The sequence below is a fragment of the Salmo salar genome, chromosome ssa24, assembly GCF_905237065.1.
Source record: "Salmo salar chromosome ssa24, Ssal_v3.1, whole genome shotgun sequence".
Classification (NCBI taxonomy): Eukaryota; Metazoa; Chordata; class Actinopteri; order Salmoniformes; family Salmonidae; genus Salmo; species Salmo salar.
The window spans coordinates 5,631,625-5,651,384 of NC_059465.1; the positions used below are offsets into that span (position 1 = coordinate 5,631,625).

Genomic DNA, 19,760 nt, shown 5'->3' on the forward strand with positions numbered 1-19,760 from the left:
GTATTACTAAACGTTTTTGCACTATGCCCCACCTAAAGGTTTTTGACCAACAAAATGTTTCTCAGGACAACCCAGTTTTTAGCCGTGACCGCAGAAGGACTGGCTGAAAGCCACCATGTGGGAACACTGGACCATACAACATTCTGTGACCCCCAACTCATGTATTCAGACTCTTTATGTCGAGTACCTTGCTGTTGACATTATACCAGAAGACTGAGCCAACTTGTGGAATCTAGACTTTCAATCAGGCCATCCTACTGAAAGGGTCAGATATTTATTTAAAATGTTTTATTTAACCTTTATATAACTAGGCAAGTCAGTTAAGAACACATTCTTATTTGATATAAAACAGCTATTACATTATAACGCAACTATTAAACAACCATTACCCATGCTCTAGTCAGACACAGCTGAAATCATATGACTGATTTCTTAATGTGCGCTGTACGCTCTCGTTGGCTGGCCCTCGCGTCATACTAGTCGTCAAGCCCACTGGCTCCAGGTCATCTACAAGACCCTGCTAGGTAAAGTCCCCCCTCATCTCAGCTCGCTGGTCACCATAGCAGCACCCACCTGTAGCACGCGCTCCAGCAGGTATATTTCACTGGTCACCCCCAAAACCAATTCCTCCTTCGGCCGCCTCTCCTTCCAGTTCTCTGCTGCCAATGACTGGAACGAACTACAAAAATCTCTGAAACTGGAAACACTAGCTTTAAGCACCAGCTGTCAGAGCAGCTCACAGATTACTGCACCTGTACATAGCCCATCTATAATTTAGCCCAAACAACTACCTCTTCCCCTACTGTATTTATTTTGCTCCTTTGCAACCCATTATTTCTATTTCTACTTTGCACTTTCTTCCACTGCAAATCTACCATTCCAGTGTTTTACTTGCTATATTGTATGTACTTCGCCACCATGGCCTTTTTTTTTGCCTTTACCTCCCTCACCTCATTTGCTCACATTGTATATAGACTACCTCCATATATATCATCATTAATTTCCACTAGATATACAAATTTTAAAACCAGATCACAGATGTGGATTACATTACAGACTCCTGCGGTCTCCAGAGTTGGGTAGGACTGCCTTTAGTTCCTTTGCGCCTTATTTATGGAACAAACTGCAGATCCAACTTAAGTTAGACACTCTGGTGTCCCTTGCCCATTTAAAAAATGTTATGGAGGATCAATATGATGTTGTCTGTGATTGTTTCTGTTGAATTGTGTCTTTGTTTTGTATGTTTGAAATGTTCTTGTCTGTATGCCTAAAACTGTACATGTCAACATGTTTACACAGGGCACAGCCGTAAAAGAGATCCAGGTCTCAGTCTGTTTTCCCTGTTAAAATAAAGATTAAAAAAAAATAAAAAAAATAAATAATAATATTTCTACTGTATTATTGACTGTATGTTTGTTTTACTCCATGTGTAACTCTGTGTTGTTGTATGTGTCAAACTGCTTTGCTTTATCTTGGCCAGGGACATGGCTCATACCTCTACAATGGTGACTTTGGCTGCCTTGCACATGGGCTGGTTGAAGTTCCTGGCTGTTTTCCTACATGGAGAGAGAAAAAGAAAGAAAGAAAGAAAGAAAGAAAGAAAGAAAGAAAGAAAGAAAGAAAGAAAGAAAGAAAGAAAGAAAGAAAGAAAGAAAGAAAGAAAGAAAGAAAGAAAGAAAGAAAGAAAGAAAGAAAGAAAGAGAGGAGAGAGAGAGAGAGAAAAAGAGAGAGAGAGAGAGAAAGAGATGACATTAGCTAACAAGCATTCATGAGGGAGGCAACAAGGGAGCAATACAAGAAAGCAGGCACAGAGAAGTAATGGAATGGAAGTACAATAAGTCAATTAAGCATTAAGGCATAACAGGCAGTGCAGTATCATGAACACAATCACAGGTAAATGGTGTTGTTCGGCCCGGCGCGATAGGGAAGGTTTTATAACATGAGTTACAGCATCAACATAGAGCAATCATGAACCGTGCAACAGTCATTTCAACATTGCCTGTTTTTGCCTGTGAAATCAAAGGGGGATTGTTTATTGCAAAGTAGATACTGCGCTCTTGTGGTGACCAATTGAATTGCATTTACTATCACTTATTTTCAGTGTACAGGAGAGTAAATATTCAGGGTCAAAAAACAATACGGGCCTGTTTTTATGTGGACCGAGAGAATGTTCTTCTCACATACTGACAGACAAGGGAACTAAGAAGAAAAGTCCTTTAAGTCAGACGTAATTTCAATTTTCTACAGCTTTTCTGGAGAACGTTCAGTCTCTTTAAACTGTGTAGTGTCAACATCTTAATTCAGTCACTGAGCCTAAAAGTTAATATCCTACCAGCAATCCATATGGCACAGAGCGACCTGCAGGCCCGGAGTTTTGCTTATTGTGGAAACATCACTAGGTGATTAGAAAGGGTTAAACCTGTCCTGGGACAAGCAGTGGCCTAAATCACAGTGGCTTGGGTAAATATTTAGTGTCAAATGGATATGTATTACATAATGTACATTTACTCAATACTACGCTGATGGCTTTTTTGAAATAATGATGCACCTCATCTCTTCAACAGCTTTACAGTCTTAGTGACAGCAGAATTAAGGTGTAAATAAGCGCCTATGCTTTGTGCAAGGATTCAAGGGTAGGAGGAAGTAGCTTGCCCTGATATCAGGTAACCTTTATCCCAAAAATAAGTGATTGACAGACATGTTAGAGCGAGTGAATGTATTGGTAGCTACCTGAAGATTACGTTCCCTGCCTTGTCGGCCTTCCAGGCCTTGATCAGAGCAAAGTCTCCAGTGATGGCCTTCTCCAGGATGTAGTGCCTTCCATTAAACTCCCGCACCTGCCAAACAACAACACAGCAAGCAGCTCAAGAGATGGACTAGAAGACTGCTGGACATGACAGTATTTTGAGTGTGGTTACAGAGGCTAGTGCGCCATATCAGTATAGGCAGATTGTGTGATGAAAACAGACAAGAGGTGAGAAAAACAATTTGATGCAATAACATTAGATGTGTCTTTGTGTCACGATGTGGTGAATGTGGTGCTAGAAACCACATGGTGGTAGAGGCTGGGGTCTGACCTCTCTCTGTTCACTGGCGATGGCGATAGTTCCGTCCTTGTTGTATTTGATGGGGGAGCCACCCTCCTGGATGAGGGTACCGTAGCCTGTAGCCGTGAAGAAGGCAGGAACACCCGCACCCCCAGCTCTGATCCTCTCTGCTAGGGTACCCTGGGGGAGAGAGGTCAGGGTCATCAATTGGATCATTACTCAAAATCACTGAACCTGGACATTCCAAGCCTCCACAACAAATGTATATGACCTCGAGTAACTCGAATGGATAACCTAGTGAAGCAAGGAGGTATGTGCGTGCGTGTCACCTGTGGCGTTAGCTCCACCTCCAGCTCCCCAGACAGGTATTGTCTCTCAAACTCGATGTTCTCTCCCACATAGGAGGAGATCATCCTCTTGATTTGTTTGGTCTGTAGGAGCAGACCCAACCCAAAGTTATCCACCCTGCAGGGAGAGAACACACACAGGTTACCACACACACACACACACACACACACACACACACACACACACACACCAGCCTACAGAGAGAGCAAACAGATCATCAGCTCCTCAGGGTATGCTGCACCACATACTCACACCCTACCCAGGTAGATTCTAATTATTCCCAACATTTTACAAAAAAATGCTTGTTGGATTTTATTTCTAATACTCATTTCGATGTGTCACTTATGGATACACCTTAGGGTGAGTCAAAAGCTTGAAGTATGCAATCACACAGCTTCTGTTGGAGACATGGGTCGAGTGGCAAATGAGGTGAGCTCTTCTCCTCAATAAAGGGAGCCACTTGCCCGCCAACTGATCATTATGGCCTCTTGCGGAAGTCACTGCGTTCACAAGAAGCTCTCCTCAGCACGACTAGATTCCTGTCTTCCTATTGAACTGTTCTCAGGCGAACCGTGAGGTTAAAGCTGCCGAACGTAGGACCTCAGCTCCTGTCGATAGTGTTGAGTACTGACTGAAAGGAAGATTTTGCTTTGAGTAGAATTCATTTTCTACTCGTCAGTCCCCATTGTAGCTAACGTCACATGGCTAGCAATCGAGACTTGGTTAGCCCTCGCTGCAATGCTTTAGCTTACCTGGCTAGCTTGCTGTAAGGCCAGCTAACCACGCTAACAAAGGACTAGCTTTCGCCGCAAGGCTTAAGCTAACCTGGCTAGCTCACCGTAAGGCAAGCTAATCACACCAGCATTACTAGCTGCAACATGGTAATATTGCTAGCTCCCATCTCGCGTCTAGCTAACTGGAAAGCTAGCTAACGACACCAGAATGGGCTAGCTCTCGCCGTAAGGCTTAGCTAACCCGGATAAGTTTCCACAAGACTAGCTTTTCCACCTGCAAGGGTAGAATTGCTAGCTATACTCTCGCATTTAGCTCAACCCACATTCAACTGTGCTGTGTTGACAAGACTGACCGCTCTTACTTCACAGCGCGACGGTAGCTTACACTTTGCTCAAAGAATACGATTTCTCTGAGCCATGGAGCCTGCTACCCCTCACAGGGCGCCTGCCACTGCCCCATTACCGGAGCACCCTTGTCCATGTGGAGCTAAGCAATCAGGCAAGGACACTCACTGTTTGTGTACCATCTGCCTCGGGGCATAGCAGGCTAAAGCAGCACTCACTAACCCCGAGTTCGACGGGAGGACACTCCCCTCTCGCACCATCCCGGGAAAGCGACTTTGCCCAGCGGCCCCAGCATGCGTGACAGAGGGAAAACACAACTGGGACAAGCCTTTGTCCAGCAATGGCCAAACCAGGCACTTTCTTGGCATGGACATTCAGGGCATGGAGGAGGAAGGCTTCGACAAGCCTTGGGGTGGTTAGCCAGTGGTCACTGGTCACTGCCAGTGGTCACTGGCTAACCACCCCAACCCCTCCCTGGAAAGACGAAGCACTTCACCGTCTCCATATTCCATAAGGTCTACGTGTCTGTGGCACATTCAGTACGGGGGTTGAACTTAATGTCCCTATTGTTGGCTTACGAGGCCGATTTGCTACTAGAGATGGGCATTGTCTTAGGCAAAGGTCAACCAGTACCTATGGAACGAGATGTGCGTCGCTGAAGATCTCAACCTACGGGCCTCTAGAGGCGCCATCCAAGCGTCATGAGCCTTGCAGTGGTGGGGGAGAGAGCCTTGTGGCTTGACTTGTCCAGCCTCAGAAAAGGAAAAGGCAGATTTCCTCGACGCTCCTATCATGCCAAAAGGAACTGTTTGGGCCTTCTGTTGCCGACATGCGACCAAAGTGCGAACTTCGTAAGAAGGAAGGCGAAGTCATTAACTTCTGCTTGCCCAGCAGATCTGGGTAACGTGGCAACCCGGTCTCACCTTCCAAAAGCAAAGGCTCGGTGGGAGGGAGGGAGTGGGTAAAAAGCTAGTACCAGGTTTTTCAGTAATGCAAAACTCCCACTGACGTAGCAGGCTGTGAATCCACAGTTCAGCTCTCCTATCAGAGGCCGACAGAGGGGGAAGCTCTCTGATGCTTCCACAGATGTCCCACCCATCTACTTCTCCCACGGGGAAAGATGGGATGTCCGACCTAGGAGTACGTCCCCAGCGGCAGAGAGGGTCAATCAGTGTCCTGAACTGCCTCCTCTCGATTTGAGCACAGAACTGCCCCCCCCCCCCACCCGTTCACCCAATGGGGGAAGAGGCACATCTGTGCTCCTTAAACCCTGCCCCTCATGCAGCGGCTCATCTTTATGCATCTGCTCACAGGAAAGACTGGGGGGGGGGTCTCACTCAACCCCAGAGTGCCCCCTGGTACCCCTCATTCCGACGGTACCTCTCCCTGCCCAACAGGGGGCACTCTGTCATACTCCGTACGGGTTTCCGAGTGCTGGGGTTGATGGCATTTACCATCTCAGTTGTACCGCAAGGATCAATGAGAATGAGATTTTCGGCGTTGGGTTTAAACCCATCGCCTTTATCCACTATGGAACTTCAATCAATAGATAAGTGTCCACAGACTCCGGGTTACGCGAGAATTGTGTCAAGAAGCAGTGTGGCTTGGCGGGGGTCATGCTTTGGAGGATGCAGGGCTCTCGACCTTCACCTCTCCCGAGTCCGTACGAGAGTTGCAGCGATGGGACAAGACTGTAACTACCAATTGGACATCAAGAATTTGGGGGAAAAAAATTGTTAAAAAAAATAGAGAGTCTTTCAGCTCTCTGTCACTAGAAGAGCCTCTCGATCACAAACACCTCAAACTGATGATAGTGTTTCATGCATTGACACACTTTCCGCTCTGCCGTCAAAATGGTCACATCCTGGTAAAGGCAGACAATATGACTGTGGTGGCACACATCAACCACCAGGTTGGCACTTGTTCTTTGCATCTACACAGACTAACTGTCAAGAATATTTTGTGGAGCAGGGCACAACTATTTTCAATATGTGCGACTCATGTCCCAGGCGTATTGAATGTGGGAGTGGACTTGTTGTCCAGAGGGAATCCCCTATACAGGGATTGGAGACTGCACCCCCAGATGGTGACCCAGATTTTATATCTATTCGCATTGCACAAAGACACACACTGTGCATTGTTCTTTGCTGTAGCATGATACACACCACTGGGACTGGATGTGCGGGCACACCCTTGAAGGGTGGTGCTTTACGCTTTTCCTCCTCTATGCTTGATTTCCCTCCACTCTGGACAGAGTAAGGGAACAAGGATTATCCTTCCTTGATAGCCCCTTGATGACCAGGGAAGCTCTGGCTAGTGGACATTCTCCTCTCACTTTACGCCGAGCCCTGGCAACTGCCGTTACCATCTTTTGACCCACGCAAACAAGGGGATTTTCCGCCTTCACCCAGAACCCATTGCCCTCTGGGCCTGGCCCGTGAGAGGGTAAATCTGAATTCGATAGGCTTGCCCTTCTACGTGCTCACTATATACAGTTGAAGTCGGAAGTTTACATACACTTAGGTTGGAATCATTAAAACTCGTTTTACAACCACTCCACAAATTCCTTGTTAACAAACTATAGTTTTGGCAAGTCAGTTAGGACATCTACTTTGTGCATGACAAGTAATTTTTCCAACAATTGTTTACAGACAGATTACTTCACTTATAATTTACTGTATCACAATTCCAGTGGGTCAGAAGTTTACATTCACTAAGTTGTCAATGATGTCATGGCTTTAGAAGCTTCTGACAGGCTAATAGACATCATTTGGGTCAATTGGAGGTGTACTGTGGATGTATTTCAAGGCCTACCTTCAAACTTGTAGACCTCCACAAGTCTGGTTCATACTTGGGAGCAATTTGCAAATGCATGAAGGTACCACGTTTATCTGTACAAACAATAGTACGCAAGTATAAACACCATGGGACCACGCAGCCGTCATACCACTCAGGAAGGAGACGCGTTCTGTCTCCTAGAGACCTTGGTGCGAAAAGTGCAAATCAATCCCAGAACAACAGTGAAAGACCTTGTGAAGATGCTGAAGGAAACAGGTACAAAAGTATCTATATCCACAGTAAAACGAGTCCTATATCTACATAACCTGAAAGGCCGCTCAGCAAGGAAGAAACCACTGCTCCAAAACAGCCAGAAAAAAAACAGACTACGGTTTGCAACTGCACATGTGGACAAAGATCGTACTTTTTGGACAAATGTCCTCTGGTCTTATGAAACAAAAATAGAACTGTTTGGCCATAATGACCATCATTATGTTTGGAGGAAAAAAGGGGGAAGCTTGCAAGCCGAAGAACACCATCCCAACCGTGAAGCGCGTGGCAGCATCATGTTGTGGGGGTGCTTTGCTGCAGGAGGGACTGGTGTACTTCACAAAATAGATGGCATCATGAGAAGGAAAATTATGTGAATATATTGAAACATCTCAAGACATCAGTCAGGAAGTTAAAGCTTGGTCGCAAATGGGTCTTCCAAATCGACAATGACCCCAAGCATACTTCCAAAGTTGTGGCAAAATGGCTTAAGGACAACAAAGTCAAGGTATTGGAGTGGCCATCACAAAGCCCTGACCTCAATCCCATAGAAAATATGTGGTCAGAACTGAAAAAGCGTGTGTGAGCAAGGAGGCCTACAAACCTGACTCAGTTACACCAGCTCTGTCAGGAGGAATGGGCCAAAATTCACCCAACTTATTGTGGGAAGCTTGTGGAAGGCTACCTGAAACGTTTGACCAAAGTTAATTAACAATTTAAAGGCAATGCTACCGAATACTAATTGAGTGTATGTAAACTTCTGACCCACTGGGAATGTGATGAAAGAAATAAAAGCTGAAATAAAATCAATCATTCTCTCTACTATTATTCTGACATTTCACATTCTTAAAATAAAAAAGTGGTGATCCTAACTGACCTAAAACAGGGAATTTTACTAGGATTTAAATGTCAGGAATTGTGAAAAACCGAGTTTAAATGTATTTGGCTAAGATGTATGTAAACTTCCGACTTCAACTGTAGATACATGTTGTGCGTTTGTGAAAAGTGGTGTGACCAGAAACAATGAACTGTCAAGGTTTTTCCAACCACAATCTCAGCCTGTCATATAGGCTTCGACAATACACAGGAAGGGAAACAACCTCTGGTATGTCGTTTCATGAAGGGAGCACGTCGCTTACGCCCAGTCTTCAAGCCTCCAAGCCTTTATCCCCATCCTGGGACCTGTCTATTGTGCTTGAGGTGATTTCACAGCAACCTTTTGAGCTGCTGGAAAGCGCCAAGTTGAATATCAATCCTTCAAGACGGCTTTGATCATTGCCATTACATCTGCAAAGTGACTGAGCTGCATGCACTGTCCACCATTCGTGCCTAGAGTTTGCCCTGGGTTTCGTGGTTACGTAACCCTGCCTTTATGCCTAAGATCAGCGGCAATTACGATTGTCTCGCTTTAGAGCTTATGGCTTTCCAAACGCCACCCTTCACTTCTACGGAAGGGCATCTCCACCGTTTATGTCCAGAGCATGGCGTAAGAGTACAAACCCTTTGTGTTCGTATCCCCTGCAAGGATCGGCCCCTCTCTCATAAACGGCTATCCCATTGGATAGTGGAGGCTATTATATTGGCTTATAATAGCAAGGGTTTATAGCCCCCGGAGGGCCTGAGGGCTCACTCCACCAAAGGTAAGGCTAACCTCTTTGTGAGGCGGCATGTTGGGCCACCCTTTTACCAACTGGACATCACTGCACCTTCATTGGCGTATACTGTCTTTAGTTTGGGAGCCTCTGAATGGTGATGCTGTTGGAACAACCCTGGCTTCGGAGAGCATGTCTGCGTTACAGGAGTTGGCAATATGCCATAAGTGACACATCGAAACGAGTATTAGAAGCAGATCTTAGGTTTCTATTAGTGAGATGTGTCACTGCTTTTCCCTGATAACAAAAGCACAAGGAAGTGATGCATGCTTGAGGATGACCAGTTGGTGGGCAAGTGGCTCCCTTTATTGAAGAGAGGGGCTCAAATCATTCGCCACTCAACCTGTCTGTCTCCAACAGATGCTGTGTGATTGGACACTTCGAGCTCGTGACCTGCCCAAAGGCGTATCCCATAAGTGACACATATTACCTCATATTCTCATAGAACCGGGGTTACGCAAGTAATCCTAAATGAATGAAGGTCAAACTACCGTAGTGTGTGTTAACAGCTCTGTCAGTCAGGTACTGTGAAAGTTAACAAAGTGCAACAATCTACTATAACAGCATGAAATTATATTTGTTCTAAATGTTTGTGTATGACAGTAAAGGGCAATGCCAATGTTATGTATGTGACTTTTGCACACAAAATGAGAAACAAAATATCTCACAGAATTGACTTATCAAGCATAAATGAAAATGTTATTGTATATTTGTAGAACCCTATAGGGGAAGTGTTACAAAATTCTAAGTAATACCACTTTGAAGTAACGGAACAGCAAAACTTAGTTATGGATGTGACTGAAATTGACAGGCATTTTTGGGAGAATGGACACATCAGCAAAGGTCTGTGAATCTCAAAGTCTTAGGGTAAAATATGAATAGCCACTGTGAAGGTAAGGCTTGGCTACACACAAAAACAACAATGATGAAAATATAAAAGTATCATATACAGTGCATTCGGAAAGTATTCATACCCCTCAACTTTTTCCACATTTTATGGTTACAGCCTTATTCTAAAATGGATTAAATAGTCCCCCCTTCATCAATCCACACACACACACACACACACACACAAAGCAAAAACAGGTTTTTAGACATTTTTGCAAATGTATAAACATTTTTTAAACTTAAAAATCACATTACATAAGTGGTCAGACCCTTTACTCGGAACTTTGTTGAAGCACCTTTGGCAGTGATTACAGCCTCAAGTCTTCTTGGGTATGACGCTACAAGCTTGGCACACCTCTATTTGGGGAGCTTCTCTCATTCTTCTCTGCAGATCCTCTCAAGCTCTGTCAGGTTGGGTGGGGAGAGGAGAGTCGCTGTACAGCCATTTTCAGGTCTCTCCAGAGATGTTCAATCAGGTTCAAGTCCGGGCTCTGACTGAGCCACTCAAGAACATTGAGACTTGTCCCGAAGCCACTCCTGCGTTGTCTTGGCTGTGTGCTTGGAAGGTGAACCTTCGCCCCAGTCTGAGGTCCTGAGCAGGCTTTCATCAAGGATCCATCTCCGTTCATCTTTCCCTTGATCCTGACTAGTCTCCCAGTCTCTGCCTCTGAAAAACATCCCCACAGCATGATGCTGCCACCACCATGTTTCACCGTAGGGATGGTGTCAGGTTTCCTCCAGATGTGACGCTTGGTATTCAGGTGATAGTCTTTAGGTGCCTTTTGGCAAACTCCAAGCAGGCTGTCGTGCCTTTTACTGAGGATTCGCTTCCGTCTGGCCACTCTACCATAAAGGCCCGATTGGTGGAGTGCTGCAGAAATGGTTGTCCTTCTGGAAGGTTCTCCAATCTCCACAGAGGAACTCTGAAGCTCTGTCAGAGTGACCATCGGGATCTTGGTCACCTCCCTGGCTAAGGCCCTTCACCCCCAATTGCTCAGTTTGGCCGGGCGCTCAGCTCTAGGATGAGTCTTGGTTCCTTCAATGCTGCATACATTTTTTGGTACCCTTACCCTGATCTGTGCCTCAACACAATCCTGTCTCGGAGCTCTACAGACAATTCCTTCGACCTTATGGCTTGGTTTTTGCTCTGACATGCACCGTCACCTGTGGGACCTTTATATAGACAGTGTGTGCCTTTCCAAAATCACGTCCAATCGATTGAATTTCCCACAAGGTGGACTCCAATCAAGTTGTAGAAACATCTCAAGGATGATCAATGGAAACAGGATGCACCTGAGCTCAATTTCGAGTCTCATAGCAAGGCATCTTTTATTTTTTTATTGCAAAAATTTCTAAAAACCTGTTTTCGCTTTGTCATTATGGGGTATTGTGTGCGGATTGCTGAGGATTCGTTAGTCATTTAAATCGATTTTAGAATAAGGCTGTAACATAACAAAAATGTGGAAAAAGTCAAGAGGTCTGAATACTTTCCAAAGGCACTGTATACTTTAGAGGAAAATGTACCGTTCTGGATGTGACACTATGCAAATTGTGTTTATATATTAAAAGATTTCTTCAACAAACTTCACAATAATACTTTTGTTGTCATCTGAAAATGCAGTGTACCTCAAAGAACCAATAAATCCCCAGTATCTTGTATAGTCATTGCATAGGCTATCAAAGTGCACTCGTGGGTCCTGTCTTAACCAACCCTAAATGCACAAATGTGCTAAAAAATGCATTTACAATTCTTTAATTGAAAAACTCTATTTTCATTGCGAATTAAAGTGCTGCATACCTCAAATATAGAAATATATGGACTTTCATAACACTACAGGAAAATGTTATTATGGATGTGACATTCTGCATTATGGATGTGACAGGGTCCCAAAAGACAGAAAGCAAATGATGACACTGCACTCCATTTCAAATGCACAACATTTTAGTAATTTCATTATAGATCATTAAAGACTGATGTTTTATTTAAAATATTCAATGTTATTATCAAAACACCTACCGAGTAACAGAATAAACATTGAAAAACTCAAACTTAATTCAACTTTTTTTTTTTTATATAAACTCATGCTTTGTGTTAATCTCACACCATTTAATCTGGCAGCGCATGCTCGATGAAATGGTACCTCCTCCCCCTGTTGTCCACAAAAGGACAAAAGTGACTGGACAACTTGACCTGCCGCCATCTAAGCCTGCTGGAAAGATGTACACAAATCCTGTGTGGTCGTTTCTCCTCAAGAACTGCATTTCAAATCAAATTTAAATATGTCACATGCGCCGAATACAACAGGTGTAGGTAGACCTTCCCGTGAAATGCTTACTTACAAGCCCTTAACCGACAATGCAGTTCAAGAAAGAGTTAAGAAAATATTTACGAAGTCAACTAAAAGTATAAAATAATAAAAAGTAACAATAATGAGGCTATATACAGGGGGTACCGGTACCAAGTCAATGAGCGGGGGTACAGGTTAGTCAAGGTAATTTGTACATCAAGGTGTGGGTAAAGTGACTACGCATAGATAGACATCACATAGCAGCAGTGAAAAAATAAAATGGAGGGGGGTCAATGTAAATTGTCCGGGTGGCCATGTGATTAATTGTTCAGCAGTCTTATGGCTTGGTAGAAGAAGATGTTACGGAATCTTAGGACCTTTTGGTCCTAGACTTGGTGCTCCGGTACCGCTTGCCGTGCGGTAGTAGAGAGTACAGTCTATGACTTGGGAGACTGGAGTCTTTGACAATTTTTTGGGCCTTACTCTGACACTACCTAGTATATACACTACCGTTCAAAAGTTTGGGGTCACTTAGAAATGTCCTTGTTTTTGAAAGAAAAGCACAATCTTTGTCCAATAAAATAACATAAAATTGAACAGAAATACAGCGTAGACATTATTAATGTTCATTGTAACTCGAAACGGTTGCTTTTTTATGGAATACCTACATAGGCGTACAGAGACCCATTATCAGCAACCATCACTCCTGTGTTCCAATGGCACGCTGTGTTAGCTAATCCAAGTTTTTCATTTTAAAAGGCTAATTGATCATTACAAAACACTTTTGCAATTATGTTAGCACAGCTGAAAACTGTTGTTCTGATTAAATAAGCAATAAAACTGGCCTTCTTTAGACTAGTTGAGTATCTGGAGCATCAGCATTTGTGGGTTTGATTACAGGCTCAAAATGGCCAGAAACAAAGGACTTTCTTCTGAAACTCGTCAGTCTATTCTTGTTCTGAGAAATGAAGGCTATTCCATGCGAGAAATTGCCAAGAAACTGAAGATCTCGTACAACGCTGTGTACTACTCCCTTCACAGAACAGCGCAAACTGTCTATAAACAGAATAGAAAGAGTGGGAGGCCACAGTGCACAACTGAGCAAGAGGACAAGTACAGAGAGTGTCTAGTTTGAGAAACAGACGCCTCACAAGTCCTCAACTGGCAGCTTCATTAAACAGTACCCACAAAACACCAGTGAACTGGCTCCAGGATGTATATATATATATATATATATATATATATATATATATACATATATATATATACATATACACATACAATCATATATATACACACATACATATATCACATACACACACACACACATACACACACACACACACACACACACACATACATAATACATACATATACACACACACACACACACATACACACATACATACATACATACACACACACACACACACAAACGGCCGATTTAATAAATAAAAAAATGTAAAAAATTTTTTTATTAAATCGGCCGTTTGTAGCTACAATAGTCATTTACAACATTAACAATGTCTATACTGTATTTCTGATCAATTTGATGTTATTTTAAAATGGACAGAAAAATGTGAAATTTCCATGTTTTTGAAAGAAAAGCTAAGTCACCCCAAACTTTTGAACAGTAGTGTAGGTCCTGAATGGCAGGAAGCTTGGCCCCAGTGATGTACTGGGACGTACACACTACCCTCTGTAGCGCCTTACGGTCAGACGCCGAGCAGTTGCAGTACCATGCAGTGATGCAAACCATCAGGATGCTGTCGATGGTGCAGCTGTAGAACTTTGAGGATCTGAGGACCCCATGCCAAATCTTTTCAGTCTTCTGAGGGGGAAATGGTTTTGTCATGCCCTCTTCACGACTGTATTGCCGTGTTTAGACCATGATAGTTTGTTGGTGATGTGGACACAAAGGAACTTGAAACTCTCGACCAGCTCCACTACAGCCCCGTTGATGTTAATTGGGGCCTGTTCAGCCCTCCTTTTCCTGTAGTCCACGATCAGCTCCTTTGTCTTGCTCACATTGAGGGAGAGGTTGCTGTCCTGGAAACACACTGCCAGGTCTCTGACCTCCTCCCTATAGGCTGTCTCATCGTTGTCTGTGATTATGCCTACCACTGTTGTGTCATCAGCAAACTTAAAATGTTGGAGTCGTGTTTGGCCACGCAGTCGTGCGTGAACAGGGAATACAGGAGGGGACTAAGCACGCACCCCTGAGGGACCCCAGTGTTGAGATCAGTGTGGCAGATGTGTTGTTGCCTACCCTTACCACCCGGGGGCAGCCCGTCAGGAAGTCCAGGAACCAGTTGCAGAGTGAGGTATTTTGTCCCAGTGTCCTTAGCTTAGGGATGAGTTTCGTGGGCACTTATGGTGTTGAACGCTGAGCTGTAGTCAATGAACAGCATTCTTAAATAAGTGTTCCAGGTGGGCAAGGGCAGTGTAGAGTGTGATCGAGATTGATTCGTCTGTGGATCTGTTGGGGCGGTGTGAAAATTGGAGTGGGTCTAAGGTATCCGGGATGATGGGGTTGATGTGGTAATCATTTAGGCAGGTTACCTTCGCTTCCTTGGGCACAGGGACTATGGTGGTCTGCTTGAAATATGTTGGTATTATAGACTCGGTCAGGGAGAGGTTGAAAATGTCAGTAAGACACTTGCCGGTTGGTCCGCGCATGCTTTGAGTACACATCCTGGTAATCCGTCCGGCCCCGCGGCTTTGTGAATGTTGACCTGTTTAAAAAGGTCTTGCTCACATCGGTTACGGAGAGCATGATCACACAGTCGTCCGGAATAGCTGGTGCTCTCATGCATGCTTCAGTGTTGTTTGCCTCAAAGCGAGCATAAAAAGGCATTTAGCTCATATGGTCGGCTCATGTCACTGGGCTGGGTTTCCTTTTGTAGTCCATACTCGTTTTCTAGCCCTGCTACATCTGACGAGCGTCAGAGCTGTTGTAGTAGGATGCAATCTTAATCCTGTATTGACGCTTTGCCTGTTTGATGGTTTGTCTGAGGGAGTAGCGGGATTTCTAATAAGCGTCCGGTTAGTGTCCCGCTCTTTGAAACCGGCAGCTCCAGCCTTTAGCTCGATGCGGATGTTGCCTGTAATCCATGGCTTCTGGTTGGGATATCTACGTACAGTCAGTGTGGGGACGACGTCGTCGATGCACTTATTGATGAAGCCGGTGACTGAGGTGGTATACTCCTCAATGCCATTGGAGGAATCCCGGAACATATTCCAGTCTGCGCTAGCAAAACAGTCCTGTAGCGTAGCATCCGCGTCATCTGACCACTTTCGTATTAAGCAAGTCACTGGTAGCTCCGGCTTTAGTTTTAGCTTGTAAGCAGGAATCAGGAGGATAGATTTATCGTCAGATTTGCCAAATGGAGGGCGAGGGAGAGCTTTGTATGCGTCTCTGTGTGTGGAGTAAAGGTAGTCTAGAGTTTTTCCCCCTCTGGTTGCACATGTGATATGCTGGTAGAGATGAGGTAAAACAGATTTAAGTTGGCCTGCATTAAAGTCCCCGGCCACTAGGAGCGCCATTTCTGGATGAGCATTTATTTGTTTGCTTGCTTGCTTATGGCCTTATACAGCTCGTTGAGTGCTGTCTTAGTGCCAGCATCGGTTTGTGGTGGTATATAGACGGCTACGAATAATAATTGCACGTTGGCCAATAGAACCGATGGTAGTGGAGGTTTACTCACTCACCTACGAATTCACAGAAGGCAGCCCGACCTCCACCCCCAGTATATCCTTCGCATTGGACTCATTAAAGAAAACATCTTTGTCCAGTTTGAGGTGAGTAATCGCTGTTCTGATGCCCAGAAGCTCTTTTCGGTGATATCAGAAGGTAGCAGCAACATTATGTACAAAATAAGCACAAAAAAAAGTTAACACGAAATCACTAACAAAAGAGCAGTTGGTTAGGAGCCCGTAAAATGGCAGGCATCCCCTCCGGGGCCATTCAGTGTATACCTCTAATAATAGAATCAGGGATTGATAAACAAGGGAATGAAATGGGTGTATTTGAGATAACTGGACTTATTCCTCACTCATCCCTACTATATCTTGACGTCTTTCCCATGAAGGGTTAAACTTCTTCATGGGAATTATAACCTACCAGTGGCACAGGGTTTGCACTTTCGTAAACATTTCTTGTCAGATCGTAAATCATCTGAGGCTTGAAAGCTGCAGTTCACAAGCAGCATGGCAGACACAGGTACAGACCAATGTTGTCACTGTGGGGTACCCGTAGTTACTCATGGAAGTAAACAAACTCAGCATGACCGGTGAAAGTTTATGGATATTTAAGACCTTAATTATGTTTATGTGATGTATTATGCAGTGTGATCACATGCAATGCTCCAGTTAGCAGAACAATGCATGATTGCAGTTCATATGAACACGCGAAATATATCACACACAGATAAAGATTGGCCGCTAGCTTGTTTGCTAACATAAGCACACTTCGGAAGCAGTAGGAAGGGCATGAACATTCTATCATGATCGAGTTATGCTGACTAGTGAGTCATTGATCATGTTATGAAGTGTAATTAACAGTCACATCCATTACGCTTAGAACGAGTACTGACAAAGAGAGAAAGGAAATCAATATCACCTAAGCCCTTGATGAAAGTTAGCTTTGCATACAATCTTACTCTAAACGCATCCACAATAACAACATTTCCTTAAAAATGTTAGATGTGACACTGCCTGTCCAAATCAGCGTTCTATTCTTCATTAGCACTCAGTGGACAAACATTTGTTTGATATTGTTTCACTAACCTTCCGACTTAGTCAGAAACACAGGGGGACAGATGTAAGTACCAAAACAAGTTCTGTGAGCCGTTGCCAAAAGCTATGCAATCGGGTTGACTGAGAATACTTATTTTGAGACTTTGCATCCTACTTAGTAACAATAACATTCAATTTCGCAAATGTAAAGGCCAAATGTAGTCTTCACTTCAAAATACACACATTCAAGGTAAATATGAAGGTAGTTTAATTAGGAAATAAGCTTTTTCGTTTTTTCATGCTCAGGTTGACCTTACTATGAAATTGCTCTAAAGTGAAAAGGCAGCGCATTAGGGGGAATAAAATTAACCTCTGCACCCCCTCTCTCCCTCCCATTCTGTAGAGTTTCTTGCCTCCCCACCTTTCTTCCAACTCCTTGCCTGCCCTGGTTTTCCCCCTTCACCGACTCCATTATGTTTTCCACAGGGCTCAGATTACCACGAAAAGCATCTATGTGTCACAGGAAGAGGTGGAGGAGAGCAGACCTCCTCTTGATAGACAGCCAAACCAGCGCCGTAGACAGTAACATACAGACACAGATACAGCTTCAGCTACCGCTGGCCTGACTGCTGCAGGCACAAAAAAAGTTGAGAGAGTTTATGCCAGGGTTCCTTCTTCCATTCTAAGATATATTGAAACCTGACATATCGTAAGTAGTGTAGGCATATCTGTTGCCCACTTCATTGGTTCTTGGGAGTTGAAAGACTGGCCTGATAGAGCTACTGCTGGGCTGAGAGCAGTCACAATGGTTTATACAGTTGCCTCAAGAGGGCATAGAAACTAATGAGCCCATCTGCCCTGACAAAGAAAAGGCTGGGAAGTGCGCCAGGCCAGCAGTCACAATAGTCTCTCAGAGACAGTTGTTAACCAATAGTAGTGATATGCAGTAAATAAAACTATTCTTTTTAATTCCAGGTAGCAATGTGTCACCAGTCGTTCTTGTGACCGACCCATATAAGCAGTTCACTAAAGACATATACTGAGTGGCTTCACGGACCTCAGGTTATTATAGTAAACCAAAACGAATCATGAAAAAACTATTTTGTAAACTGAAACAAAATGATTAAGAAATCTGTTTGAAAAACTAAAACTATACTGAAAATATTATCTAAACAGAGAGAAAGAAAGAGAAACAGACAGAGACAGACAGAGTTTGAAGGACAAGAACTCCACAGGGTTCAGAGAACAGTAGACTACAAGTTCTTAACTTATGTTTGCTATCATTTTCTTTTCTATTTTGCCTATAAAAAAAAAACATTCCTTCTCAGATTCCTGACGGTTGTCTGACTAGTAAACATATCAAATTGTCTAATCTGGGTCGGGTATAGGCCTGTACCCAGACATTTTATATCATTCAAATTCCCAAAGGTTTTTCACTCTAAAACAGGGATCATCAAATATATTCAGCCATGTGATGAAATAATTTGTAGACTGCAAATTGAGCGCAAGACTCCTAAACAGTTACAATATTTGACTAAAACATAATCCTTTCAGACCTTGCTTACATTTGTATACAGTGAGGGGAAAAAGTATTTGATCCCCCTGCTGATTTTGTACGTTTGCCCACTGACAAAGAAATGATCAGTCTATAATTTTAATGGTAAGTTTATTTGAACAACAAAAATCCAGAAAAATGCATGTCAAAAATGTTATAAATTGATTTGCATTTTAATGAGGGAAATAAGTATTTGACCCCCTCTCAATCAGAAAGATTTCTGGCTCCCAGGTGTCTTTTATACAGGTAACGAGCTGAGATTAGGAGCACACTCTTAAAGGGAGTGCTCCTAATCTCAGTTTGTTACATGTATAAAAGACACCTGTCCACAGAAGCAATCAATCAGATTCCAAACTCTCCACCATGGCCAAGACCAAAGAGCTCTCCAAGGATGTCAGGGACAAGATTGTAGACCTACACAAGGCTGGAATGGGCTACAAGACCATCGCCAAGCAGCTTGGTGAGAAGGTGACAACAGTTGGTGCGATTATTCGCAAATGGAAGAAACACAAAAGAACTGTCAATCTCCCTCGGCCTGGGGCTCCATGCAAAATCTCGCCTCGTGGAGTTGCAATGATCATGAGAACGGTGAGGAATCAGCCCAGAACTACACAGGAGGATCTTGTCAATGATCTCAAGGCAGCTGGGACCATAGTCACCAAGAAAACAAATGGTAACACACTACGCCGTGAAGGACTGAAATCCTGCAGCGCCCGCAAGGTCCCCCTGCTCAAGAAAGCACATATACATGCCCGTTTGAAGTTTACCAATGAACATCTGAATGATTCAGAGGACAACTGGGTGAAAGTGTTGTGGTCAGATGAGACCAAAATGCAGTTCTTTGGCATCAACTCAACTCGCTGTGTTTGGAGGAGGAGAAATGCTGCCTATGACCCCAAGAATACCATCCCCACCGTCAAACATGGAGGTGGAAACATTATGCTTTGGGGGTGTTTTTCTGCTAAGGGGACAGGACAACTTCACCACATCAAAGGGACGATGGACGGGGCCATGTACCGTCAAATCTTGGGTGAGAACCTCCTTCCCTCAGCCAGGGCATTAAATGGGTCGTGGATGGGTATTCCAGCATGACAATGACCCAAAACACACGGCCAAGG

The 19,760-nt window shown here is 43.9% G+C and overlaps 1 protein-coding gene across 2 annotated transcripts in view; it reads right to left on the minus strand.

Annotated features, from left to right (window-relative positions):
- oxct1a (3-oxoacid CoA transferase 1a) overlaps positions 1-19,760 on the minus strand; it is a 119,843-nt gene that overhangs the window by 89,574 nt on the left and 10,509 nt on the right. For both annotated transcript variants that reach the window (XM_014171139.2, XM_014171140.2), the window contains exons 4-7: positions 3,377-3,512; positions 3,078-3,227; positions 2,731-2,837; positions 1,496-1,556 (exon numbers count right to left, since the gene is read on the minus strand). In XM_014171139.2, coding sequence (XP_014026614.2) covers positions 1,496-1,556; positions 2,731-2,837; positions 3,078-3,227; positions 3,377-3,512 — 454 coding nt within the window. The remainder of the gene's footprint in view (positions 1-1,495; positions 1,557-2,730; positions 2,838-3,077; positions 3,228-3,376; positions 3,513-19,760) is intronic.